Source organism: Pongo pygmaeus, chromosome X (genome assembly GCF_028885625.2).
Source record: "Pongo pygmaeus isolate AG05252 chromosome X, NHGRI_mPonPyg2-v2.0_pri, whole genome shotgun sequence".
Classification (NCBI taxonomy): domain Eukaryota; kingdom Metazoa; phylum Chordata; class Mammalia; order Primates; family Hominidae; genus Pongo; species Pongo pygmaeus.
Window position 1 is genome coordinate 24,436,690 of NC_072396.2, and position 19,763 is coordinate 24,456,452.

At 42.9% G+C, this 19,763-nt stretch overlaps 2 protein-coding genes across 5 annotated transcripts in view; one reads left to right on the forward strand and one right to left on the reverse strand.

Moving 5' to 3' along the window:
- APOO (apolipoprotein O) overlaps positions 1-10,236 on the reverse strand; it is a 73,939-nt gene extending 63,703 nt beyond the window's left edge. For both annotated transcript variants that reach the window (XM_054472599.2, XM_054472600.2), the window contains exon 1: positions 9,975-10,236. In XM_054472599.2, coding sequence (XP_054328574.1) covers positions 9,975-9,983 — 9 coding nt within the window. In that variant the 5' untranslated portion in view covers positions 9,984-10,236. The remainder of the gene's footprint in view (positions 1-9,974) is intronic.
- Positions 9,959-19,763, forward strand: part of CXHXorf58 (chromosome X CXorf58 homolog) — a 31,869-nt gene continuing 22,064 nt past the window's right edge. For 2 of the 3 annotated variants that reach the window (XM_054472592.2, XM_054472593.2), the window contains exons 1-5: positions 9,959-10,609; positions 12,536-12,671; positions 14,005-14,104; positions 17,967-18,061; positions 18,484-18,595. In XM_054472592.2, coding sequence (XP_054328567.1) covers positions 12,556-12,671; positions 14,005-14,104; positions 17,967-18,061; positions 18,484-18,595 — 423 coding nt within the window. In that variant the 5' untranslated portion in view covers positions 9,959-10,609; positions 12,536-12,555. The remainder of the gene's footprint in view (positions 10,610-12,535; positions 12,672-14,004; positions 14,105-17,966; positions 18,062-18,483; positions 18,596-19,763) is intronic. The other variant, XM_054472595.1, reaches the window with a different exon arrangement.

Genomic DNA, 19,763 nt, shown 5'->3' on the forward strand with positions numbered 1-19,763 from the left:
TCATTTAATAGGAGAGCTATTCTGTCAAAGTAAAATCTATCTGGGCAGGGCATGCTGGCTCATGCCTGTAATCCCAGCACTTTGGGAGGCCGAGGTGGGCGGATCCTTTGAGCCCAGGAGTTCAAGACCAGCCTGGGCAACAGGCTAAAGGTGAAACCCCCTCTCTACAAAAAATACAAAAAATTATCTGGGCATGGTGGCACGTGCCCATAGTCCCAGCTACCCAGGAGGTTGAGGCAGGAGGATCGCTTGAGCCTGGGAGGTGGAGGTTGCAGTGAGCTAAGATTGTGCCACTGCACTCCAGCCTGGGCGACAGAGCATGATTCTGTCTCAAAAAAAAAAAAAAATCTATCTAGACACAGGTTTCATATCTCTTTTTTTTTTTTTTTTTTTTTGAGATAGGGTCTCATTCTGTCACTCAGGCTGGAATGCAGTGGCACAATCACAGCTCAACGCAGCCTCAACCTCCTGGGCTCAAGTGATCCTCCCATCTCAGCCTCTCGAGTAGCTGGCACTACAGGCAGGCGCCACCACACCTGGCTAATTTTTGCATTTTTTGTAGAGACGGGCGGGGTTTCGCCATGTTGCCCAGGCTGGTCTCAAACTCCTGGACTCAAGGAATTCTCCTGCCTCAGCCTCCCAAATTGCTGGGATTACAGGTGTGAGCCACCACGTCGGGCCTAGACCCAGGTTTCATATCTTAACAGACCACCATGTGCACAGAGAACTCTAAACTCACTAATGAAAACTGCCTTCGACTTCATCTCAGTTATTCATGGGAGTTTTTCTTCTTTAAGGAAAACTGTAAGCCTTTTTTGAAAAAAAAAAAATCACGTACAAGACCCAATTCGGTTGATGACCATCTGACCTCATAATGAAAATCTGTGCAAAAATAAGGAACAAAAACAAGGAAGGTAAATGTTTGGACTATACCCAGCAACTTTAACAGGACTCCCAAATGGTGTGACTCCACAAACAGGCTCAGTTCTATCTGCCAAGTGAGGTAAACCATCAACAGACAATGTAGGAAACTTCTTGGAGCCCTCATAATCACTTTTTGCTTACTTACTCACTCACCAGTCTAACCCATGTCACATGAATCAGCACCTCTAATAGGAGAGGAGACTCATTTTCAGCAAGCACAAAGAAAAACAGGCTAGTTCACAAGCACTGAAGTTTGTGGAATGGGGGAAAAGAAAAAAGAACCTTTATTAGTTAGTTTCATATATCCTATTTTAAAAGACTGTTCAGAAGAAGAAATAGACTTCTTTTCAGGAATATCTGAAAAAAGAAACTACTGGGAATTCCTCCACACTAAGGCAATGAACATGCACTTGTAGATCTATCTCCAGCTCGCACAGAGGGGGCTCCTCATCCTCATGGAACCAAACAAAGAAGTCCTTAAGCGGGAGCCAGTGTGGGCTTTCAATAAAACACACTTCATTGCTTCAAACAGCCAGAAATAGGAAGACAAAGGATAACTGTACTTAAAGTGCCTTTAAAATAATATTCACTTAAAATTCAATTATACTATCCATAATGCATAAAGCTGTATCAGGAAAATATAGCTTAACAATCAAAGTTATAGGCTTTCAGCATACTGAAAACTCTACGACCCTTGCCCTACATTCCTGCTTCTCCAAGTTTTAGTGAACACTGAAAATAAGTTTAAAAACCTACCACATTAAGAAATTGGCACTGATTAAATTTTCTAACAAAACTGGCATGAGGCTATGCAAAAATTAGGAAAAACCCAGCAAAAGTGAAAAATAAATAACTTCCAAATTCTAAAATATATCTTTAGACTAGGATTTTTTTGTCCCTGAAAATATATAAAGTTTCATGCTGTATGAACTGTAAAATTCCACTTAAGCATTATTGGGGAAAATCAACTGATACACGCTTTCAATTCCTTTATTTTAAAGATCTTTTAGTACTTTCTTGTCATATTAAAAATAAGTCTAAACTTTTTGAAACAGATATCTTTGCTATTGAGATTTGTTACACACCTAATAACTTGCATTTATATATCTAATTTTAAATGTACAATACAAACAAATATGAAAGTTCATTTCCTAGCCTCTAAGAAGTTCCAGGCTAGCCTAGAAAGGACATGGGTGTGGAACACATATATATATAGATTATAAATTAAACCTTTACGTCATAAAAGTCTACAAATATCAACAGGCCTCATGGGGTAATCAATTCATTTATCATAAATATCTGGTACATTATCTACTTTTCTCCTCCACTGTGTTTCTAATCTCTCCATTCTTTTAATGTATTGTTTTACTTCTTCTTTCTCCTCTTCCAGTGTTAGCTACAACTGTGAGGCTATCTGCATTTCAGAAGTAGATAGAAGAATGCTACAGTGTCCTGAGAAGAATTCATTTCCAAATGAGAAGTGAAATAACCCAAATTAATTCACTTTTTACAGTTGTTAAGTCCAGAGTGCTAACCTGCAAGCATAGATCACTTCAGTGGACAAATGTGATACAAGAGGAACAGAAAACACCTTACATTGATATAGTGCTTTGTAGTTCACGGTTCTTTTCACATATTATCTCAATTGAATCTCCGAACAATCCTGTGAGATACAGAGGGACATACTACTATCCCCACAGGATCATGATCAGTGGATGCTGAGAGATTAAGAAATCTCAACTGGCCGGGCATGGTGGCTCATGCCTGCAATCCCAAAACTTTGGGAGGCCGAGGAGGGCAGATCACTTAAGGTCAGGAATTCAAGACCAGTCTGGCCAACATGGTGAAACTCCATCTCTAATAAAAATACAAAAATTAGCCAGGCGTGCTGGCGCATGCCTGTAGTCCCAGCTACTTGGGAGGCTAAGGGAGGAGACCGGCTTGAACCCAGGAGGCGGAGGGTGCGGAGAGCCAAGACTGCACCACTGCACTCCAGCCTGGGTGACAGGGCAAGACTCCGGCTCAAAAAAAAAGAAATCTCAACAAGGTCGCTCAGCCAGAAACAAGGTCGCTCAGCCAGAAACACAACTAGAACCTGAGGCTGAAAAGATTGCATCCAGAGCTACAGAGCAGTTTTTTCTTCGTCTCTGTGATCCACTGTCTAACTTCTTTGAAAGTTAAGAAAGGAAAAAGAAACAACCAACTGATTCTGCACATAAAAAATGTATTTATGTGAGTAAAAATGTAGTTACTGTAATTCCTCAAGAAGAATTCCCTTGAAGATGCTTAAACTGTTAGGGAAAAAAAACCTTCATTATCTTTCCAAATATGTGGCTTTTAAAATAATGCTCAAGTATAAAAGTTACATTACTCTTCCAATTTACAGATGATTTTCCTTTTCCATTTAGCATTGTAATTCTCCCCGCAGTTCTAGTAACATACTAGTAACATGATAAGAAAATTAATTTCAGGAAGACAGGCAATGCAAGTATTACACTAAGCCACAAAGAATGTGTGAGGTAATAACACCTTATAGTCATGGACATGTTCACTCAGGCTCCTTGGTGTGGTGAGCTCTGAGTACAGGTCATGTTATTTGCCCTTGAGGAAGGAAGTGACACAGACCAGTTTTCACTAGGCCACCTTCTTGCCCTGGAGGCTTCAGTTAGCAGCTGATGATTTCCCAATTTCCAGCCCACGTCTGTGGCAGGAAAAGTCCATACCCTGGGGTTCTACATCAACTGATTTCCCCCTCCCAATGCCCAGATATTTCAGCAAGCCCAACCTGTTCAAAACCAAACCATCACCTCCCCCTCAAACCAAATTCAACCTTCTTCCACTTTCCCACCTCAATGAATAGTTCCCACAGTTAAAAGTCAAAAGCCTGCGCAGAATCCTTAATTTATCCTTCTCCCTCATCTACCACATCCAATTGACTACCAAGTTTTGAAATAAAAAATACTTTTGGAGAGCCCCAAGACCGTGCACCACCATAACACAGGTAGTTAGAAGATGCCATCTTACAAGATGCCAACTAAAAGTAACAGCTCACATTTCTTCAGCCCTTACTTTGGGCCAAGCACTGTTCTAAGCTTTGGGTAGGAATGAATTTAATTCACACAATAATTTGAGGTTGGTAAGCATCTCATCCTTGTTTCACAAATGAGGAAGCAGCTACAGAAAACTTTAGTGTCTCTCACAAGGAACACAGTGAAGCCCAAGGTCTTAACACTGTTCTGAACTCTATCACACTTCTGTGTCCTTGCACGTGCTTTTCTTCTGTTTGGAAGGCCCTTTCAACCTTGTCTGCCTAGCTCCAAAGGTCAGCATAAGCATGTGCTTCTCTATAAAGCCTTCTGATGCCCCCTGCTGTTGCTCTTCCCTCTAAGTCAGTAGATCTCAAGGCTGGCTGCTTGCTCCAAAAACTAGATGCCTAATCCTACCCCTAGAGATTCTTGATGTCATTGGTATAGGTTCTAGACTGGGCATCGGGACTTTTAAAAGCTCCCCAGGTTGCTCTAACATGCAGTCAAGGTTGAGACCCACTGCATCGTTAACGGACCTTTAATGTCTGTGCTGGTAACTGCATTGTGAGCTTCTGAAATGAAAGTTTCATAATCACCTTGGGGGGCTTTTTAAAAACTAGCGGTTCCTGGACTTCACCTAAAAAGTCAGTCAGAATCATGGGCAGGGGCTTGGAAACTGTCTCCTTGAATAATTCTGATGTGTGGCCAGATTTGGGACTTCTCTCCTAGATAAGAACTGGGTCTTTTCACTTGTACCCACCAGGGTCCAGCATGATGCCCAGCCCATAGTTGGACTAGGATAAAATCTGTGTAATGAAGGAAATCTAATAACGTGAATCTGGGTATATGTAAAAGCAATATTCAAACTTCCTGCAGCAGCACAAGGAAAAGCTGCTTCCTACAATGGAATGCAAATACTGGGCAGCTTTTTAAATGTGTTTTTTAATCCACCAATGCCCCCTAGTGACCTGAAGATGAATAAATATATCAAAACATTGCAGTATATATTTTAAGTACAATGTGTACTTAATATGCACATAACTAGTCAGACACATTGCACTTTTACTATCATTGTACTTTTACTACCAACACCTATACTATTAACTCCTTTGCCCTCCAGTTCTAGTTAACCCAAGCTGTTAACTCCCAAATCCCGATCAATCCTACCGTTTACTCCATCCCCACTCTGCACAAACATGCAGGAGGAGTGCTCTCAGCAGAGCCCTCAAAGGGTCTGGCCTATCTTTTTGTTCCTTGGTCAGTGCCTCTCCCAAATCCCACCATGTTCATAAGACCATCCATCTCGAAAACACAAGAACCATTCATCTACTGATTTGCCTCGATTCTTGCTATTCAAAGGGGACCAACGAAAACTATAGAACCCGGAGCTAGTTAAAAAATGAAGAATCTGGCCGGGTGCGGCAGCTCACGCCTGTAATCCCAGCACTTTGGGAGACTGAGGCGGGCGGATCACAAGGTCAGAGTTTGAGACCAGCCAGGCCAGCATGGTGAAGCCCCGTCTCTACTAAAAATACAAAAAATTAGCCGGGCATGGTGGCGTGTACCTGTCAATCCCAGCTACTCAGGAGGCTGAGGCAGGGGAATTGCTCGAACCTGGGAGACAGAGGTTGCAGTGAGCAGAAACTGCACCACTGTACTCAAGCCTGCGTGATAGAGCGAGACACCATCTCAAAAAAAAAAAAAAAAAAAAAAAAATGGAGAATTTGAGGCCGCGTCCCAGACCTACTGAATTGGAATCCATTTTAACAAGAGTCACATGCCCATTAAAGTTTGACAAGCACTGGTTCTCAACTACTAGACCTAACATCACCATTTTATGACAAATATTTTGTGACACTCTTTTGGTATCCTGAAATAAAATTCATCACTAAGTTACATGCATAAGTCCAAAAAGTAAATCAGTATACTCTGATGGTAGCATAAAGGTGAATAAAAAGGAAAGATTTATGTGAATTATATTTCAGTATGTAAATGTTCAACACAACTAAAGACATAAAGAACAACCCCATTTTCAGTTATAATTTTTGCAAAGTTAAAAAAGAAAAAAAGAACAACCCCACAAGTTTCCAAAACATACCATTCTGTAGAGTCGTACCATTCTATGGAGAACCACTGGTCTACAATCCCTCGCACCTTTCTTTTCCTTCCATCTCTCAGATGGGAATATCTCTCCCTTGCACAGCTGAGGTATTCTCTCTAGAATCTTGACTGAACATTTCCCTCTAGTTACCAAATTCTCTCTCCTTCTCTTGACAGTCAAGCTTATCAACCATCATAGTGTCCATTTACTTGGCCCTCAGTCACCAACCCAGGTTAATCTACCCTTCACTTCCATCAGTAAACTTAAAGTATAAGGATCATGAAAGCTTTCCAAAGTGCCCAAATCAATGAACACGACTCATGATATGTAACTAACTCATATCTCATCTAGCTTATATCTCTGTCATGGACATTGTTGGTTGCATATCCAGTCTCTACTCTCCCTCTTCCTTCCTAAAAGAACTCCATTGTGTTCATGAATGCATTCCTCTCCCCTGTGATTAAGTGACACCACCCTGGGTTGATCCTGTTTAGTCTAAGCCAATCACATCATGGCATTCCTCTGACAACTGTTACAGCATCAGACAACTGACCTAAGTTGGTCCAATCAGACTGAAGAACCAAGTGTGGGAGTTTTTTCTCTCTCCTCCTCTTGCTCTAGAGAATGAGAAAGTGTGTATGTTACTAGTAGTCATCTTGCAACCCTAAAGGAAACCAACCTGACTGTGGAAAGCCAAGAAGAGATGGGTCCTTGATGACACTGGTTTTTTTTTTGTGGGGGGACGGAGTCTTGCTGTCTCCCAGGCTGGAGTTCAGTGGTGCGATCTCAGCTCACTGCAAGCTCCGCCTCCCGGGTTCTCGCCATTCTCCTGCCTCAGCCTCCAGAGTAGCTGGGACTACAGGCGCCTGCCACCACACCCGGCTAATTTTTTGTATTTTTAGTAGAGACAGGGTTTCACCATGTTAGCCAGGATGGTCTCAATCTCCTGACCTCGTGATCTGCCCGCCTCGGCCTCCCAAAGTGCTGGGATTACAGGCGTGAGCCACCGCGCCTGGCCTGACACTGCTGACCAACTGAATCAGCGCCTGGAATCCATTCTTCCTCTGGACTTTGTGAGAGAATTTTCCTTACTATTTAAGCAATTGGGTCTTCCCAGCTGAAAGCATCCTAACATAGCCATTTCTCCTTAAAACTTTTCTCCCTCGATTTTCTAAACATCACTCTTTTCTGCTCCTACTTCTACTTCTCAAGTCTGGCCTCCCCCTTTCCTCTGCCTATTCCTACATTTTGGTGTCCTCCAGGGTTTGTTGTGATCTTTTCTACCCAAAGTACGTGTTCACCTGAAATAATCTCAGTTCAGTCGGGTGCGGTGGGTCACACCTGTAATCCCAGCACTTTGGGAGGTCAAGGCGGGCGAATCACGAGGTCAGGAGTTCCGAGACCAGCCTGGCCAACACATGGTGAAACTCTGTATTTACTAAAAATACAAAAAATTAGCTGGGCGTGGTGGCGGGCGCCTGTAATCCTAGCTACTCAGAGGCTGAGCCAGGAGAATCACTTGAACCCAGGAGGCGGAGGCTGCAGTGAGCCAAGATTGTACCACTGCACTCCAGCCCGGGCAACGGGGCCAGACTCTTGTCTGAAAAAAATAATAATGATAACAAGAATAATAATAATAATAATAATCTCAGCTCACTGTATCTTTCCCTTGACACATCAAAACTGAGCTTCCAGCACTGCCCCCAATGGAATACCACTGATGTTCCCCAGCTCATTTACCTGAAGAACTCCTACCTGTCTCAAAACTAAATTTAAGTGTCCCGTCTGTGAAGCCTTCTCTGAAGTCCCCAGGGGTTCTTTACCTTTTTTTCTGCCATGGACCTCTTTGACCGTCAGTGAGTCCTATAGACTCCTTCTCAAAATAATGCTTCTAATTGTGTACAAAAAAGTGCCAACTATATTGAAATAATCTTATTTTTTAAACTCAAATATCTGATATAAGCAGTATGTGCTTCTTTACTAGCCCACTAAACAAAAAGATCTAGCAGTGAGTCTTATAACTACCATAGTTCTGAAGTAGTAATGAGCATAAATGATACTTTGACATCTGCAACAACTGTAATGTAATATGAAAATGTCTGTGACTTGTGCTGGTAATGTGACTTCTACTGGTAACAGGTACTGCTAGTACTACTGTGATTTGTTACAGTAGGAGCTTGTAAAATGAATGGCCCCCAGCGAAGTGCACCAACTCGTATCTCTGACCTTGTGTAGTTCCCCACCATATCAACTCTGGACTTGGTTACGTGACTTGTTTTGACATCAGCAAACATGATGCTGTGTTTGTGCCTTGGGACTTGCCCTCTTGGAAGTCAGCAACCAAGTGAGGAAGTCCAACCTAGGCACATGGAGGGGCACCAAGCCCCCAGACATGGCAGTGAAGCCAACTTTCAGTCAAGCCACCAGGAGAACTGCCCAGCCAACCCACAGATTTTGAGAAACAATTCTCGTTTTAAGGCACTGGTTTGCAGTGATTTGTTACCCAACAATAGATAACAGAGAAATTACCCATATGCGTAACTAAAGGAAGTGCTCAATTCCAATTGGAGACTGCTAAAAATAGTTATTTTTTTCCCCATCAAAGTTCAGGGATCCTCTGAAATCTATGTGCAGATCCTTTGAGGAGCTGAGGGCCGCAGGTTAGGGACCCCTGGTTAAGCCAAGTGGATCCTGCTCTTCTTTTTACTACTTTACTACATTGTTGGTACACATATAGTTAAACTGGCCACAGCATATCTTTCCTTGTTGTAACCCTGAAATGGAGCTGAGCTCCTAGCACATAACAGGTGTTTAACACACAAATTTATCAAATGAACGTTGATTATAGGATCTGTCTTCCTGACTAAACTGTGAGCGGCCTGAAAACAGAGTAAGAGCAAATACTAGGCCTTTTCCAAGTGCTTTACACATACGAACTTATTCCTTATAACAACCCTATGAGATAGATGTTATTACCCCAATTTCACCAAAGGAAGATAGGCACAGAGAAGGTAAGTGACTTGCCCAAGGTCACACAGCTAGAAAGTGGCAATGCCAGGACTAGAAGGCAGAATGCATGTTCTGATTTTACAGCCTTTATTAACGTACCCAAAGCACATTGCAGAGCTCAATAAAACTTTTAAATGAATAGTACAATTCTGAGATTTCATTAGCACTATTTTATGAGTACTATGCTTCTTGAAGACTCAATTTTGTAGATTAATTTCTGGTAGCCTGTGATTTTTTATGACAAAACACATATAATTTACTTTTTAAAAAGTAGAATAATGGCTTTATGCTAAAGTGCAGATTTTCGAAATTAAGTCTTCATTGTAAAAGTCGATTTTTTTTCCAAAGGACACGAGTTCACAAAACGCAGGGAAGGGGGTCCACTGGTCCGTATTAAATAATGTTCCCTGAGGAGTGGAGCAAAGCTCCAGCTTCCCTCGTCACCCAGCCATCCCACCCCAGCCTCCCCCATACCCTGCCCAGCTTCTCCTAAAATGACCCTCCCCCGTCCACACATCAGGTTCTGAAACCTGACCCTGCCAGGCAACTAAGGCCGCGAACCCCACAGTGCCCTGAGCTGGCCTCACCCTACCCACGATCCCAAGAGAGTACTAGCCGAGGGGATGGATACTTTGGGGGAAGGCACTTTAAATTTTCAAAGTGTTTAATTCACGAAAGCACAACCCAAAGGGCCGCCCTCACCCACCCGGGGGTCTCCCGCCTCCGCCCGGCAGCCGCTCATCCCCAGTAGACCAGTGAACGGACCGCGGGGCCGGGACGCAGCCGGCCCAGTGGCGGGAAAAGCCTCGGGGTGAACCGGGCCTGGCCTGCAGAGAGGCCCCAAGAGAGCGCGGGGAGGGCTCGGGCGGCCGGGAGGGGGCGGTGACAGCTGTGACCCGACTCCACGCTCTCACCTTGAACATGTCGCTGGCAGCCGTGGCTCCGGGAGGGTCACCCCGGCCTCGGCCACGCCCACTATAGAGAGGTGACTACGGAGGCCCGGTAGGGCCTTGATTTCTCCAACCGCAAGCAGGCAGCGATGCGGGTGACGGCCGTACTGCAGACTCGGTGCGGCGAAGGTTTAGTTCAATCACCCCGTTCTAGAAGCCGCGTCGCTGAGCCGCAGCGCGTCGCGCCCGGGCAGCGGGTGAACGCAAACCCCGCCCTCCAGGAGGCTCCGCCCCTCCGCAGGCGGTTGCTAGGCGGCAAGAAAGCGCCGGCTCTGTGTGGGCGGTACGCGGAGGCGCGAGGAGGGAGGTGCCTGGCGTCGCGCGGCGCTGAGAAACTGTCTTTGCAGCGGCGACTGGGCGCCCCGCGGCGTGTACCGGGATTTCTGTGAGCAGAGGCTGCCGGGAGGGGGCGCTTGGAGGGCCTCGGGCGGCTTCGAAAGCCTCGCAGCCGGAAGCCGCCGGTTGGCGGCCTGGATTTACCTTACGAAAGGTTTTAACCGTGGACTGGAGGTTTCTCAGGTTTTAAATTTAAACTAATATGCTGTGTCCTTTAATCGGAAAAGGCTCTGACCTTATTTTTTGCCGTTAAGAAACAAGCGGTAAGCCTCCTCTCTGGGAATCAAATGTTTGTCCCTCAATACTTGTAGAAGTAAATGATAATGGCAATAATTATCTTATTAACAAGAGTAAACAAGCACTGATACAGCACTTTGATACGCGCAGCCCTGATCTAAGTTCTTTATTCACATTCATCTAATCTTTCCAACGACGGAAGTAGGTGGGCATGATTATTATTCCCAATACATAGATGAAGAAACTGAGGCACGTAGAATTTGTACAAGACCACACGGAAAGTGGGAAGCTAGGATCCAAACCCATTAGTCTGCCTTTGAAATCTGTGTTCTAGCCAAAACTATTGTTGCACTGTCTCATAATGAGGATGTATTTCCTATTTCATTCTGTATTTCTGCCCTAATCCTATAAAAAGTGTAAGCCCCATCCAGGCGAGCATCTGGAAAAATTTAGAATTTGTACAGTGATGTGCCACTGCCCTCCAGCCAAAGACCACTAGGGGCACACCTGTAGCTGAAGAAATTGGGTTTCTCATTGCTGCAAGGAGAACGCACATGTAGGAACACAGTGACATATTTCAGTAACAGAGATTTATTATAGGATTTGGGCTTTGGTTCGGTGATTTTGGGGCGAGTTCAAGGAAGCAGGAGCTTTGCTCTCGATCGGGTGTTGTTAGGAAGCAGTGGTAACACCAAGGCCCAGCTATGACTGCCAGCCAGCTCCCAGATGTTAAAGGCTGCTTTTCTCTTTCTTAAGAGGATTGTATATTCCAAGGCATCCCCAAGGAGAAATACTGAATAGACTGAGAAGGCTCTCTGCATCAGCAGTGTAACATCACACATACATAAAAGTGTGAAACATATTGATAAATTAGGGCAGAAGTTCTTAATTCAGGGGGTATGTGAACTTGTATGGGGGAAAAAAATGACAACTTCATTTTCACTAACCTCTAACTGAACTTTGTTTCTTTCAATTATAGTGTAGATAACAAGCCACAGTAGTATTAGCATTGATGACTTTGTCATCAACGGAAAGCACAGATATTTTCATGTTACATTGCAGTCATGTCAGGGATCTTGAAATATTTATGCTCATTACTACTTCAAAAATACAGTAGTTATTAGAGCTCATTTAATGCATTAAGAAGACACATTTACTATACTTTTGTTTTAAAAAATATTTTGATGATTTCAATATAATTGGAGCACTTTGTAATCCTTTGTATTTTATGTTATGCGTTTTAAAACCAATTCTTAGAAGAGATCTGTCCATAGGGGTCCATGGCACCAAAAGAAATGATAAAGAGCCTCTGGTTTAGTAACAGAGACCAAGTAGTGAGTAAGAATTTGGGAGCTGCATCCAAATTGGAGTGTTACTGCATCCAAATTGGTTGCTTTAAAGAATAGAAAGTTGGAGGTGGAATCAGAAATTTAGTGTATACCCTCTCATTTTACCAAGGAGGGAACTGAACCACTGAGAGGTTAAGTGACTTGCCCAAAGTCTCACTGCTATTTGATGATAAAACTGGGACAAAACGTTTTTAGACAAACATGTAAAAACTCACCACTGTGCTAGGCACTGAGGACTCCGTAGTTAACAAGATGCCTCCTGCCCTCAATGAGCTTGTTGGTAGACAGCTGGAGAGTGAGGAGATTGAATTATTGAGTTAAAAAGTTAACTCCAGGTGTAGTGTGGAAGATGAATAAGAGAAGAAAAAGACTGGAGACAGACCAGTTAGAAGGCTATGGATAGATTTACTTGTCTTTTCCATATACCATATAATATTTTTAGTACACAAAGAATGTAAACTATAAGCAACTTTAAGAGATCCACAATACTTTCCTTTTTAAAGGATTGAGAATTAGTACAACAATCATATGGCACTTGAGTCTTGTCCAAACAGTGTAATAGTATAAATTATGACCTCAAAAGGTTAATTTATGTACTTTCAGATGACTTCATTGGAGGGAAAATGAATCGTTCCTCAAATGTACCAGGTAAAGGTATTCTGAAATCAGGTACAAAATCCTTACAAAAAGTTCGCAGAGTACATTTCGCAAATGCACCAAATGCAAGATCATTACTATCGTAAGTACCTGTGTTTTGCCTTATGTTATCTTCCACAACTGTACAGTTTCCAAACAGTACTTATTCAGATAACTTCAAATGCTTCTTGTTTTGTAAATCAAAGATTTTGTGTTTTAAAATTATTTTCAAATTGAATAATTATAATTGCGTTTTCTAATTTACAAAGCATATTAACACACATCTACTTGATCCTTACACAACCTTGTGAAACAATTTTTACATTTTATAAATGAAGTAGTAGCAACCGGGATAAGGTAAGTGGCTTGCAGAAAGTTATCAGCTAATAAATGGCATCAGATAGGATTCAAAGGTTTGTTTCCATACTTCAGGCTTTTTCCTTTCTCTTTTTTTTTTTTTTTTTTTTTGAGACAGAGTCTCACTCTGCCACCCAGGCTGGAGTGCAGTGGGGCGATCTCGGTTCGCTGCAACCTCTGTCTCCCGGGTTCAAGCGATTCTTCTGCCTCAGCCTTCCGAGTAGCTGGGATTACAGGCATGCACCACCACGCCTGGCTAATTTTTATATTTTCAGTAGAGACGGGGTTTCACCATATTGGCCAGGCTGGTCTCGATCTCCTGGCCTCAGGTGATCCCGCCCACCTCGGCCTCCCAAAGTGCTGGGATTACAGGCGTGAGTCACTGTGTCTGGCCTAGCCTTTTCTTCTTTATATCTTGTAGCCTGCATTTTGCCAGCCAATGGGTAGCATTATGCAGGAGTACCCGTCTTTGTACATAGTGCTGTAAGGGTTAATGATGGGGTAAGAAGGTATGAAGGAGGAGACCCCTACAATCTACCAGTGCTGGGATATGATCAAAAGTAGAATAATTCTGACATGACCTGGATGAGCCTGGTTCAAGCAAAGATCCGAGAAGGAAGTTTCTTTTTCTAGGGCATAGTCATCCACCCCCAGAAGAGAACTGGGCCTCCTGTAACTTTGACTATTCCCCATTCCATTTTCATAGCACTTGAACTAGTTGGACGTTTCATTTTAGGTCGTGAATGTTTTTGGGAAGTAAGCTTGTCTCCTCACACTTTTTATTTATAATATACATGCCTCTTAATGATATATTTATATTTTATATGCCTTTTGATGATAAAGTTTTAGCCAGGACTTTTTTTTTAATCTCAAGGGAAATCTCCTCAAGTATTTCATATCCTCATTCTGAGTGGATTTTGCAAATGACCACTTCCAATTACCACATCCAAAGGTTCCTCATTAGGTCAGTCTTAGAGTGGGGGATGGGGAGGTACAGGAGGAGGAAGCATAAATTGATAGTTCTCTAAGGTTTTAGGAAAATGAAAACTATAAATATTAACCTCTTTTTTTTCTCTCAGAATGCTTAAAGACATTTCGGCTCAAATAATACAGAGGGCTTGGTTATCTCATACAAACAAAATGATATTTCAACTCCTAAAACACGCAATTTGTGCAGCGGTATGTATTTTGCTTTTTTTTTTTTTCTCTGATAGATTTAATTATCAAGCTGAAAGATCTATTAATTAAAGATTGAATAGATAACCTTCTTTATCTCCTCTTTTTTTTTTTTTTTGAGAGGGAGTCTCGCTCTTTCACCCAGGCTGGAGTGCAGTGGCACAATCTCGGCTCACTGCAACCTCTGCCTCCCAGGTTCAAGTGATTCTTCTGCTTCAGCCTCCCAAGTAGCTGGGACTACAGGCGCCTGCCACCATGCCTGGCTAATTTTTTGTATTTTTAGTAGCGATGGGGTTTCACCATGTTAGCCAGGATGATCTCGATCTCCTGACCTCGTGATCTGCCTGCCTTGGCCTCCCAAAGTGCTGGGGTTACAGGCGTGAGCCACCACGCCTGGCCCTTTCTTTATCTCTTCTATTTGGATCTAATAATATCACATGGAGTTCTGGAATTGTTTCTTCTGTTAGCCCTAAATGAGTATTTCTGGATTTTTTTAAATGTGGATGACTATTATTTTTTTCTGAAATTAATATACTGCTTGTTTTGTTTTGTTTTGTTTTTAAATTTGATTCCTGATTTGAAAATGTGAGACAGTTCTCTTCCAACAATAAAAAGCTCCGAATCTGCAAGGTGCAGCGTCTCATGCCTGTAATCCCAGCACTTTGGGAGGCCAAGGCAGGGAGGGCCAGGAGTTCGAGACCAGTCTGGCCAACATTGAGAAACCCTGTCTCTACTAAAATACAAAAAAATAGCCAGGCGTGGTGGCATGCGCCTGTAGTCACAGCTGCTTGGGAGGCTGAGGCAGGAGAATTGCTCAAACCCAGGAGGTGGAGGTTATGGTGAGCAGAGATCGCGCCACTACATTCCAGCCTGGGTGACAGAGTGAGACTCTGTCCCCCTTCAAAAAGCTCTGAATTAAAAGTTCCCTTACCTTTTATCCAGCAATTTTACTTCTAAGAATCTATTCTACAGTACATATACAATTTGATTGCACCATTGTTTGTAACAGCAAAGGAAGTAAACTGTATAATATCTATCGATAGGATGCTGGTTAAGTAAGTGTTGCTGCTTTTATAGTGTTAAACTTTGCAGCTTTAACATGATTCTGCAATAGAAAGAAAACGAAGATAGCTCATCAGTTAAAAAAGCAAGCACCAGACAGTATGAAGAGCATGATCCTACTTGAGTGAAAAACAAAACCAAAAAAAAAGATGCATATCCCCCCTCCTCCAGAAAGCAACTCTGGCAACCCTAGCGGAGCCTTCCTTGGAATAGTACCAAATATTCTAATAAAACAACCTATAAATCCAGTAGTCTATTATTAGTGATACTCTTTTTTTTTCTTTTCTTTTTTGAGATGAAGTCTCACTCTGTTGCCCAGGCTGGAGTGCAGTGGCATGATCTTGGCTCACTGCAACCTCCACCACCCAGGTTCAAGCGATTATCCTGCCTCCGCCTCCCTAGTAGCTGGGACTACAGGTGCGTGCCGCCATGCCCAGCTAATTTTTTTTTTTTTTTTTTTTTTTTAGTAGAGACAGGGTTTCACCATGTTAGCCAGGCTGGTCTCAAACTCCTGACCTCAGGTGATCCACCTGCCTTGGCCTCCCAAAGTGCTGGGATTACAGGCGTGAGCCACCACACCCGGCCAATTAGTGATACTCTTAAGGGAATTTTAGCAGCTCTGAAAAAAATAATAAAGTCTGAGCAATGTATACACCGTTCACCATCTGACCCACAGACCTATTTCTGATGTCAGTAAAAGCAGAATACGGCTGGGCACAGTGGCTCACGCCTGTAATCCCAGCGTGAGCTGGGATCTTTAGGAGGCCGAGGCGGGTGGATTGCCTGAGGTCAGGAGTTCGAGACCAGTCCGGCCAACATGGTGAAACCCTGTCTCTACTAAAAATACAAAAAAATTAGCCGGGCGTGGTGGTGTGTGCCTGTAATCCCAGCTACCTTGAACCGGGGAGATGGAGGTTATAGTGAGCCGAGTTTGAGCCACTGCACTCTAGCCTGTGCAATAGAGCAAGACTCCGTCTGAATACTTCAGAGAAAACCCACCCAGGTAAACTCCTGGCATTTCAGGTCTATTATCCATTGTCTTTGAATATGGAACTTGTATTTAATTTTATAATGCTGGTTTCACAGTATTTTTAGACTTTTGTAACAGAAGGAAATTCTTTTTTATCTGTTATAGTAATACTTTAAGTTAATACCTTAAATTAATAATGTTTTGTCCTTTTAAAAGCTATTTATTTATTTATTTTGAGACAGAGTCTCGCTCTGTCACCCAGGCTGGAGTGCAGTGGCACGATCTCGGCTCACTGCAACCTCTGCCTCCCAGGTTCAAGCGATTCTCCTGCTTCAGCCTCCCAAATAGCTTGGACTACAGGCACCCGCCATCATGCCTGGCTAATTTTTGTATTTTTAGTAGACATGGGGGTTTCACCATGTTGACCAGGTTGGTCTTGAACTCTTGACCTCAGGTGATCCTCCCGCTTTGGCCTCCCAAAGTGCCAGGATTATAGGCGTGAGCCACAGTGCCTAGCCTAAAAGCCCTTTAGTGTGCATTTTTATGTGATTATCATAGGCATAAAGGGGTTGGTTGGGGTTGTTTGGGGGAAAGAGTTGGGACTTTAGAGTCAAACAGAACTAAATGAATCCTGGCTTCCGCATTTACTACCTGTATGCCTTTTTATAAATTACAAAAATTCCCTGAGCCTCAGCCTTCTCATCTGTAAAATAGGCATGATAATATTCTCATAATGGGCCAGGTACAGTGGCTCACGCCTGTAATCCCAGCACTTTGGGAGGCTGAGGCAGGCAGATCACCTGAAGTCGGGAGCTCGAGACCAGCCTGACCAATATGAAGAAACCCCATCTCTATTAAAAATACAAAATTAGCCAGGCATGGTGGAGCATGCCTGTAATCCCAGCTACTCAGGAGGCTGAGGCAGGAGAATCACTTGAACCCGGGAGGTGGAGGTTGCGGTGAGCCAAGATCACGCCATTGCACTGCAGCCTGAGTGGTGGCTCACACCTGTAATCCCAACACTTTGGGAGGCTGAGGCGTGTGGCTCACAAGGTCAGGAGTTTGAGGCCAGCCTGGCCAATATGGTGAAACCCCGTCTCTACTAAAAAAATACAAAATTAGCTGGGCGTGGTGGCAGGTGCCTGTAGTCCCAGCTACTCGGGAGGCTGAGGCAGGAGAATCTCTTGAACCTGGGAGGCGGAGGTTGCAGTGAGCCGAGATCGCGCCACTGCACTCCAGCCTGGGCGACAGAGCGAGACTCCGTCTCAAAACAAACAAAAAATTCTCATAGTGTTGCTGATGTAAGGATTAAATGAGCTAATGTATATAAGGCACCTAACATAGTAGTATATGGTACATAAAAGGCGCTTAAAAGCTAGTAACTTATTACTATTATCATCCTCATCTTACAGTGATTCATTCAACAAATACTTCTTAAGCATCTGCTGTGTTCCAGGCACTGTATTAGATGCTAGGAATATAGTGGTAAAGAGAAAAGCCACCATCCCTACCTTCATGAAGCTTACAGTCTAGTAGGAGGCACAGACAAGTTGATAAGTAATTATAATATATTGTGAAAAGTGCTGTCGTAGGGAAATAATAGTGCCTTTGATTTCTAAAAGGGACAGATACCCAAAGTTGAAGGCCAAAATGATTAAGTAACTGGCTCAAGGCTACACAGATGGTAAGTGGAGGTGCCAAAACAAAAACCCACCCCTTCAGAACTTCAAGTCCAGCGTACTGTTCACTTTACCACGTTGCCACTGTTATAGTCGATAAATTGTGTCTGGGTGGGATACTGCTTTCCTTTTACAGCACTGTCCTCTATTTCAGGAATTCTGTGTGACACATGAAATACTGAAGAAAGTGGCCCCCTTAGAGGCTAAGCTTATTAAGGATCCTACTATGCAGTGTAAAATTAGATTCAGGTAATGTACCTATGCTGATTTATTTCAAGAAGTACTTAGTTAATATGAGGAAATCTTAGATATGGATTTTTTTAATTCTCATAACTTCTCAGAACTTAATTACAAAGTAAATGTGTTATCCTTATTTACATTTGTTATGTGAAGAAACCGAGGCATGACTCTGTGGCTAAAAGTTGCCATGAGAGTAGCTCTCATCTCCCATTCTGTATTCAGTCTTACACAGGTATGAGAATAGTTGTGAGTACACCAAAGTGTGGGTCTTACATCCTATGTGATCCATTTCATTACCAGTTCTTTATATGCTCTGACATAGCCTTTACCCTGTATTCAAGAAACTATATGAACTATCTTAAGTATAAGGGGGAAAAGCAACTGAGCCCAAAACCTGATGCCAAATAACTAAATTTTTATCTTTATTTCAGATTTAGAGGTGAAACGTTTCCACCTTTCATCGTGTTTAAAATTTTTCTTCATACTGATGGCCATGGTTACAAGTATTTTAGTGGAAAAAATGTATTAATGCCGTCAAGTAAGGTGACGTTTCATGATGTACATTTTATGTTAACTTAGCTTCTTAACATCTTTGTAGTATCTGAATTGCATTCAAATTGTACAGAATAAGTTATTTCACCATGAAACAGCCCACCAGGTAGGTAGTGTGTTTTTTTTTAAGCACCATGTTTCAAAGTGTCTCCACTTACTAGCTAAAAAAAAAAAAAACATTTGGAGTGAATTACTTAATTAAGGCTCTAGAAAATATCCATCCATTTTTTTGTATTAAAATTTTGATTTGTTAATAATAGACTAGGCCAGGCGCAGTGACTCATGCCTGTAATGCCAGCACTTTGGGAGGCCGAGGCGGGCAGATCACCTGAGGTCAAGAGTTTGAGACCAGCCTGGCCAACATGGTGAAACCCCGTCTCTACTAAAGATACAAAAATTAGCCAGGTATGGTGGCACATGCCTGTAATCCCAGCTACTCGGGAGGTTGAGGCAGGAGAATCACTTGAACCCAGGAGGTAGAGGCTGCAGTGAGCCAAGATCGTACCACTGCACTCCAGCCTGGGCGACACAGTGAGACTGTGTCAAAAAAAAAAAGGACTAAAATTGGTCAGGGCTCTTAAATTATGCAGAACATTTAATTTAATGCCATTTTATTTGTTTTAATGGAATGTTATTGTTTCTTTGATTCTGGTAGCACATTTAGAAAAAAAATGGTCTGGACTATGCTATTGAAAATGAACTTTCAGCCGGGCACGGTGGCTCATGCCTGTAATCCCAGCACTTTGAGAGGCCAAGGCGGGCGAATCACCTGAGGTCAGGAGTTCAAGACCAGCCTGGTCAACATGGTGAAACCCCGTCTCTACTAAAAATACAAAAATTAGCCAAGCGTAGTGGTGCATGCCTGTAATCCCAGATACTCAGGAGGCTGAGGCAGGAGAATTGCTTGAACCCTGGAGGCAGAGGTTGCGAAGAGCTGAGATCGCACCACTGCACCCCAGCCTGGGCAACAGAGTGAGACTCTATCTCAAAAAAAAAAAAAAAAAGAAAGAAAATGAACTTTCAAAATATTTATCCTTTTTTCACATGAATTCTCATCATACTTATTTATTTCTTTATTTATTTTGAGACAGAGTTTCGCTCTTGTTGCCCAGGCTGGAGTGCACTGGTGCGATCTCAGCTCACCACAACCTCTGCCTCC